At 53.9% G+C, this 8,683-nt stretch overlaps 1 protein-coding gene across 1 annotated transcript; it reads left to right on the top strand.

Moving 5' to 3' along the window:
• The first annotated feature begins 2,162 nt into the window (after positions 1 to 2,162).
• On the top strand, positions 2,163 to 5,566 carry Rrad (RRAD, Ras related glycolysis inhibitor and calcium channel regulator). Its single transcript, XM_004843080.4, has 5 exons — positions 2,163 to 2,501; positions 2,670 to 3,062; positions 3,709 to 3,782; positions 3,915 to 4,119; positions 4,912 to 5,566. The coding sequence occupies exons 2-5, from the start codon at positions 2,687 to 2,689 to the stop codon at positions 5,187 to 5,189; spliced, it is 933 nt and encodes a 310-aa protein (XP_004843137.1). The 5' UTR covers positions 2,163 to 2,501; positions 2,670 to 2,686; the 3' UTR covers positions 5,190 to 5,566.
• Positions 5,567 to 8,683: the final 3,117 nt, after the last annotated feature.

Consider the following 8,683-nt stretch of genomic DNA (forward strand, 5'->3'; position numbering starts at 1 on the left):
ACCTGAAGGAGGAAGGAGAATGTGGGGTCCCACAGAGAAGAGAGAGGTATGGGGGACATGAGAGAATTATCTGCATTAATCCCGAGATCACTTCCCCTTTCCTGGGCAAACTACTATCCTGGAGAGAATAGACCAGAAGTGAGAGGGCCTCTGGATTCAGTCTGCCCCATGCAACCAAGGGTGATGATAATAGAAGTATTCTTGCTGAAATATCACCATGTGCCAGACTGGAGCCAACTACTTTACCTCTAAATTTCATGTTATTTATTCAGAACAACCCCCAGGAAGACATTATCCCTGATCTCCCCAAGACAAAATGGACTCAGCCAGGATAAATGGACAGGGATGAAACACAGCTAGAAAAGGACAGAGGGTCCTGGGCCTGGTTCCAGTCTCAGGTTTTTTCCTTCTGGGCAGCCAAGTTTACCCCAGAGAGCTGGGAGGACTAGGAAGTGAGAAAGGGGTGCCTCAAGGTCATGTCCAAATGTTAAATCCTGGGGTCCCTGGCCATACCCAGGCTTGTGATGAATGTTTCTGACCTGTTGAGACAGCCACCAGAATTCCTGGGATCTGGGTAGCCCTGTGTGGATGCAGTTCCCCTGGCAATGAAGACACAATGCTGAGGTCAAGAGCTCAGATTACTAGAGGGGAAAGCCAGCCCTATTTCCCCCAGTGTGGCCACCTGCTGGGAAGAGCCACAGCCTACCCCCAAACTCACACTGCCAGACACTGTGCTAGACATTTAGAGGCTCTTTCCAGAACACAGTGTGTGTGTTGGGCCAGGCTCTTGAGATTTCTGTCCTGACAGGACCTGGGCCCATCCATGCCTTCCTTTTCTGGCCAGCCCTCATCCAGGAAGCCAAGGCCAGCATGAGCTGCCCTGCCTGAACTCCCTAACCTTACCTAGCTAGGCCCTCTTCAATTCAAGACCTTCTTAAGTGTTGCCAAGGAAACTGACATAGCAGCCAGAATCTGGCCCAGGTTTCCATGACAACCTGCAACAGCTCACTAGGGTCCATCCATCTGTGATATCACCTGAGCACCAAACGGGTGTCTTCCTACCCCTACTACACTCAAACATCAGAGACTGATAGGAAGGCTCTGTTGCAGAATACTCCTCAGCCTGTCCGCTCCCAATCCTTACAGACCCTAAAGATGAGTAAGGCGGGAATAGGAGGTCATGATGCCCAATTTATAGCTCGGCAAGCTGAGGGCGGGAGAAAGGCAAGACCCGGCAGGCCAGAGGCAGAGCCTGGACTAGATATCAAGTCTCCTCATTACCTCTCCTTCCCTTTGTGCCCTCAGATGCCACATTACGTCTGAAGGAGAGTGAGCACTGGACAGGGAGTGCACTAGTGGTGGCTAAGACACTCTTGACCACGCTGTATCTGTGTCCCTCCTGGATGGGATGTGAGCTGGACAGTAGGTTCAGCTCAGGGCTAGGGAGCAGGGAAAGTGTTCAGACTAAAGTGACTGGCTCCTACTGGCTCCCCACACTGGCTGCCTGGATTTCCCAACTCTGGCCAATCTCCAGCCCAGGAGCAGAATGACCAGGGCCAGGCCAGGGGCAGATATTTTTAGCAGAGTTGCTGGCAGCTGCTTGGAGGGTACTGGGGAGGTGGGGTGGGGACTGAGTTCATCTTTTCTCTTCTCTGGGCCTGTGTTTCCTCCTCTGTATTCAAGGCCTCTCCTCAGCAACCCTCTGATGACTCCCAGGGGTTCATAGGACCCCAACCCTTACCTGAAGGCCAATTTCATTAAGGAGAATCTTCAACTCCCCACGACAGAGGGGAGTGAGAAGGACTTGGTGTTGAGGCTACAAATGCCAGTTTAGGACCCCTAAATTCTAGCTTGGATCTGGCCCTGTAGGGAGTGGGTGTCATGGGCCTAGAAGGCGGAAACTCTGTTGGGCCCACAACCAGTTTAATTGCTTGGGCTAGAGGCCAGGACTGGGAGAGAGAATTCGCTCTTAAAGGGCCAGATCTAATTTCCCAGAGGGAAGTTGCATTTGACTGGTCCAGTTTACCCACTGCCTGCCTTCCCTTCAAGCCTTCCCCTCCCAACATCACACTCCCTCTCCTCCTCTCCCCTCTCCCCTTTTACACTCGGGTCTGGGCAGCTGACTACCTGCCCCGCCCCTGGCAGGGCGGGGGAGGGGGGTGATTCTGCTACTGAGAGGTCCTAGGAGGAGGTGGGGGATTCCCGCGGTGGCTGGAGGGAGAGGGATGACGGGGAGGGGGAGTTTCGGACACGTCAGCCCCCTCAGTATCTTGGACCGGGGGCGGGGGCGGAGGCGGAGGCCGGCGGAGGTTTACATAAGCGGCTCTGGAGCCCGGACCCAGAGCCCACCGACGAGGCCGAAGAGAAGGAAGGTGGCAGCTGCAGTAGCAGCGAGGGTCCGACTGTCTGAACCCGGATCTGAGAGTTGGTTGTATCTGAGCCCCGCCGTGGGCCATATCAGAGTCTAGTTCCTGGTCCTCAAAGAACCTGCGTGCGAGTGGGTAAGTGTTCCAGTAGACGGGTGGGCCGCACCGTCTGGGCTAGGGATGGATGGGCCAGGCCCGGACGGGGCACAGATCAGGGTGCAAAGACCCTGTGGCTGGGAGTAGGATTCGGTCCGGTCCCTCCCCACTGTGACTTATGCGGACATGCTGGTTCTGGTCCCTCAGACGGCATATCCGACGCGATGACCCTGAACGGCGGCGGCAGCGGGGTCGGCGGGAGCCGCGGCGCGGGCAGGGAGCGCGAGCGCCGTAGAGGCAGCACCCCCTGGGGCGCGGCGCCCACGCTGCACCGTCGCAGCATGCCAGTAGACGACCGCGACCTGCAGGCGGCGCTGGCCCCGGGCGCCAGAGCTACCAGCCTGGCCGGCTCAGGCACCGCGACCCAGGGTCCGAGGCTGGACTGGGCCGAGGGCTCCTCCGACTCTCTCACCTCAGGGGGCAGCGACTCTGATGAGAATGTATACAAGGTGCTGCTGCTGGGGGCATCTGGCGTGGGCAAGAGCGCCCTGGCACGCATCTTCGGTGGTGTAGAGGACGGCCCTGAAGCAGAGGCTGCAGGTGAGGGGGTGGGCTCTTCAGGGAAGGATGGAAAGGAGTGGGGATGCCCTGGGAACTGGACTAAATGGACAAACATCATGGAATTGTAAATGCACTTTCAGAATTATTCCTTTGCCATCCCATTTCAAGATGGGGAAACTAAAGAAAAAGGGACACCATCCCTATACCCCACTTGCCAGCTATTGATATGGAAGAAACGCTCAGAATAGAAGACCTGAGGCTTGGCTATGATTGCTCTGTGTCATAGGGGTTGGACATCCCTCTCTGCTGGGGTTGGCAGAAACACAATCAGAGGGAGTTTCTAGAACCAGAGCCCTAAGTAGCCAAGGCAAGGGGTGTGACAATCACTATTCTAACTCAGGACACTGTGATCAGAGTCACTGTGGGGCCTGGCAGCAGGGAATGCTGGAGTGGACCTCCAGGACATTGCTATCTTGGGGACATGTGGGAAGGTCAGGCACACCTTGCCCTGCATTCCCCAAGCCCCAACACTCTCCCTTCTGTTGCAGTAGTAATCATGTGCAAGTGGAAGGAACGTTAGTGGGGCTCTGGGAAGAATTGGGAGGGTGTGGCCAAAATAGGAAAAGGGGCAGGGGAGGCTTTTTTGACAGCCAACTGGTAACCTGTTTGCTGGCCTCTTGCCTAGGGCACACTTATGATCGCTCCATCGTGGTGGATGGAGAAGAAGCATCACTCATGGTCTATGACATTTGGGAGCAGGTAGGTTGCAGCTGGGATCCTGGGTAGGAATAGGAGGAGTAAACTGGGGTGGGATCCAGCCAGGAGTGACAGGCTCACGGCAGGGGCACAAGGACTGTTGGGTAGGTGTGTGCATTTGTGTGTGCTCTCCAGGATGGGAGTCGATGGTTGCCTGGCCACTGCATGGCCATGGGGGATGCATATGTCATCGTGTACTCAGTAACTGACAAGGGCAGCTTTGAGAAGGCCTCAGAACTTCGGGTCCAGCTGCGGCGAGCACGGCAGACAGATGATGTCCCCATCATCCTTGTGGGCAACAAGAGTGATCTGGTGCGCTCCCGTGAAGTCTCTGTGGATGGTGAGTAGGCAGAGGCTCAGGAAAGGGTGGGAGATCCTGGCTGGGCTTCGGTCTGGTCAGTCTTGAGTCCTCTCAGCCTGAATCCCTGGGGATCATCAGTGGCTAAAAGTGTTCAGGAAGAAAACTTAAAGGGGAAGAAAGAGAGAGAGGGCTACTGCCCCTCCCAAAGGCCTGGAGAAAGAACCAAATCTGCTAGGGGAGCTGAGTCACCTTAGAACCCTCCTCCCCTGCCCCTTTGGGAGAGAGTACAGGGAACCAGGTCAGAAGGAAAGAGCCAGGCTGAGGCCAGTCTCAGTATAAGCTTGCCCTTTCTCTCTTGGGCTCAGCATCCTTCTCTGTGGCCCCCAGCACCAAGCCCCTCAGAGGAACCTGCCAGTGCCTTGGTGACATTGCCTCTCCCTTCAGGCCACTATGTCATTTAGCATAATATAGCATTAAATCATAAGACACTAAACTGTCCAAAACAGTTCTCATTTTTGTTGGTTGACTACTACAGTGCTTGTATTTAAATATTGGACTTCAAATAAATAAATGAATCCCTTTCTGGGCACCTCCATTTCGAGGACTCCTTAAACACCGGCACATTCAGCCTTTGGGGTGACCCAGCAGTGCCAGGAATCTTCAGTACAGGGGCTAGGGTCTTTGTGTTTCTGGGGAGGGCCCAGGGCTCCCCCTTGCCTTATTCAAGGATTCCTGAGTGATAGCTGCTGCCAGAGGGTGGCCAGGGTTTGAATGGGCTCCTCACCTCCCCACCCTTTGTTTACTGATGTGTATCTATCCACACCACACCAGAGGGCCGGGCCTGCGCCGTGGTCTTTGACTGCAAGTTCATCGAGACATCAGCTGCATTGCACCACAATGTCCAGGCGCTGTTTGAAGGGGTCGTGCGCCAGATACGCCTGCGCAGGGACAGCAAAGAGGCCAATGCCCGGAGGCAGGCTGGTAGCCGACGGCGGGAGAGCCTTGGCAAGAAGGCAAAGCGCTTCCTGGGCCGCATCGTAGCACGAAACAGCCGCAAGATGGCTTTTCGGGCCAAGTCCAAGTCCTGCCATGACCTCTCAGTCCTTTAAGACCCCTCACTGTGGTAGGCAGAGGGATAGATGGGTTGGTGAGCTGGTCCAGCCAACCTCAGGTGCCTCAGGACTGGCTCAGCTTCTACACCCCTTGGGGCTGCCCACTGGGCCTCCCCCACCTCATGGACAGACAGTTCTACACAGGCAGGCAGCTCCCAGTGGCCAGTGAGGGCTGGGCCCCCAGTGACGCATGTGAAGGCCCATGTGGATCCCAGCAGCATCCGGGGCCCAGCTTGTGGGGCAGGGCTGTGCGTGGGGACTGCTTTCCTCTACACCCAGCTGTGCATGCCCTGGAGCCTGGGGGAAGGGTGTTCTGTCCACTTGCTATTTGTTTACATACAGATTTTTGTAATAAAGACTATTTCTTGACATGTCAGGCTTGTTGACTGTGTTTCCTCCCAGCGGGGGGCCTCAGGAGCAGGAAGGATTTCTGAAGCTGGGAGATACTGACCTCCCTACCCTACCTTGGTGGAGCCCTGGTGTGGCCATCATGATCTGATGTTAGGATCTGGATATGGCCAGCTAGACTGAAGGGACAGTTGAGGCAGGGCCGGGGAGGAGGCATGGTTGGGGCCTCAGAGGAGCAGGAGATACAAACCCCTCCAGGTTCAAGCTATCCAGATCATTCTTCCTCACTGGGCTTGGCAGTGACCAGCTGATTAAGGGCTCTGTCACTCCATTATACCTAAAGAAAACCTGAAGCTGCCCGTGGGAGTGTGTCTCGGCTTAGGTCTCACAGCCAGACAAGAACCTTGGATCTGGCTCTGCAGCTGGCATTTCTGCCCTGTTCCCACCTAAGGGCCTAGGAATCAGCTGAGGTCCAGACTCAGAGACCTGGATGGGGGGAGGTACTGGCTGATTCATTAAGCATGGGGATGAGAGAGGTATGCTCAGACATTCTTGACTCCAGGTGGCTCCTCCACCTCCTGGCTGAGGTTGGGCTACTGACGGGGCCCTCACTGTTCTCCATGAGTAGCCAGGCCAGCATGGACTAATTTGATTTTGGCAAGAACAGCTTCCCAGAGCCCTCCCTGCCTGGAATGAGAGCTACTGTATTTGCTTCAGGATGTGTGCTTATGCATTTATGGATGTCTCCTCAACCGTGCCCACAAAGGGGCCCCTGGCTCCCTCACTCTTCATAAGTTTACCTATAATAGTTCCTCCTATCTACAGGTTCACTTTCTGTAGTTTCCATTATCCTTGGTTGACTGAATTCTGAATTTATTAAGTGAAAAATTCCAGAAATAAACAATTCATAAATTTTAAATGGTATGACCTGAGTAGCAGGATGAAATCCTGAACCATCCTGCTGTGTCCCACACAGGATGTGAATCACCCTTTGTCAAGAAGATCCTTGTTGTATATGCTACCTATCTGTTGGCTACCTAGAAGCCATTTCAGATCAGCTGTCTTGGTGTCACAGTACTAGTGAACAAGTGGCCTTCATTGTACTTAAGTATGGCCCCTAAAGTACAAGAGCAGTGAGGCTGGCAATTCAGATATGCCAAAGAGAAGCCATAAAATGCTTTCTTTAAGTAAAAAGATAAAGTTTTACCACAGGTAGGTATGTATAGGCAAAAACACAGTATATCTAGAGTTTGGTACTATTCTTGGGCTCAAACATCCCGCAGAGGTCTCAGAATGTATCCCCCATGGATAAGGAGGACTGCTGTGCATAGCTTTGGAAACAACCCTTCCCATTTGGTGACAGGTGAGAACTGGCTTAGTGGGGACTGGTACACAGATCTGCTTGTTTCCAAAGCCTGGAAGCAGCCCTGGGCAAGGCAGGCAACAGCTTCTGAGAATCCACACATTTCTTCATTAGTTCCGTTTATTCATTCTGCAGACCACTAGCCGCCTTTGAGACCGACCTGGTTAGAACCCTGATGGTAGCTTGTTCAAGAGGAGTTTCGAGTTGAGCAGGATGGCACACACCTGTAATCCCAGCACTCTGGGAGGCTGAGGCAGGAAGATCTCAAGTTCGAGCCCAGTTTGGGAAACTTAGCAAAAACCTGTCTCAAAATAAAATAATAAAAAAGGGCTGGGGTTGTACAAAGGCCATGAGTTTAATCTCCTGTACAAAAAAAAAAAAAATGGTTTGTGGGCTGCTTCTCCATGTGTGTGTGAGAGAAGCAGGAACTTCTGAGACTCACCTATGTGCCCAAAGCAGTGTTAACTTCTCAAAGTTGCTGCTGCTCCCCCAGCAGCCACCAAAATACTTTGAGGTGTGTGAAGGGTATGGTTTCCTCAGAGCAGGTGAGGGTCCCCAGGCCTGAAGAGAAACCAAGGTTTTCCTGGCTCTGTTAGTTATTGGCTGTGTGATCCTGAGCAGACTGCTTAGCTTCTCTGTGCCCCAGTGTGTGACATGGGGACGGTGCCCTTTCAGAACAGAGGAGGAAGAGTAATGAAGGCTTGTGCTCAGAGCAGGGCCGGGGTGCATAGTGGAGCTCATGTGAGATCCCTTCATGGCATAGACTCCACATAGCACTGATCCAGGCTGAGTAACTGAGTGACTCTGGCTCAGGCATTTAGCTTGTGAAAAGGCTGCGGGCAGCTGAGAGGTCCCAGGTCAGCTTCCAGCCTGAGAGGGAATAATCAAATATGCAGTGTAGAGACCTCAGGAGAGTCCATAGGAAGCTCAACACGGCTTTCAGACTCCCAGCCCCAAAAGTTTCTCCTGAGTCTGCTTGGCAGCCTGCCAGGTGGAAGAGCCCCCGTCAGCCCGGCACTCCCTCAAGGTGACCTGAGCTGGCTCAATCTCCTCATTCCTTCTCAGAGGCACCAGACAGTCCATTGCCCCAGTCCTGTCAGTAATGGAGCCTGCATGAAGACTTGGGGGAACTCAGGAGAGTGCACAGGCTTCTCTTCCCAACCCTGGTTCCACAGGTGGTCTAGAATCCATAATATCAACCTCACGTCATGCATTGCTCATCCACCTTACATCTGCTGTGAACTCCAGTCCTTGTCTGAGCCCCAAACCAGTCAGGAGCTGCCAGAGCAGGGTGAGGGCCAAGTCATGGCTGAGTCCTCAAGTCCTCTCCTGGAAGGGCTCCTGGTCTAATGTACAAGAGACCAGTTGGTGTCCCCTGCACAATGATAGAGGCAGCACAGAGCATGGGATGGGGACATTCCCAGAGGAGACCCCTGAGCCAGGCAGTGAGTACAGGGCACTTTCCTGGAGAAGGAACTATTTGAGCTGAATGCTGAAATATGAGTAGGTACTCACCACACCAATGAAGGACTGAGAAGGACAATCCAAAGAAAATGAACAGAGTGTGCAAAGGTGCACCTATAGATGCACGGGGGGAAAGTGAGACTGAGTCTGGAGCCACAGGAAAAGCCCAGAGTTCTGTGCCTACTGGTCTGTGTCGGCACAGTGCCAGGCCAATGAATGGTCCACCTCCTGGGGCTGGTAGTCACGGATGCTGAGCAGCTCCCAGCTTCCCAAAGTCAATGAGTAACTTGGGGGGCTAGGCGGAGCCAGGCCTGCT

This window comes from Heterocephalus glaber, unplaced genomic scaffold (genome assembly GCF_053883595.1).
Source record: "Heterocephalus glaber isolate CG9 unplaced genomic scaffold, H.glaber_assembly_v1.0 deba00000071, whole genome shotgun sequence".
In the NCBI taxonomy this organism is placed as follows: Eukaryota; Metazoa; Chordata; class Mammalia; order Rodentia; family Bathyergidae; genus Heterocephalus; species Heterocephalus glaber.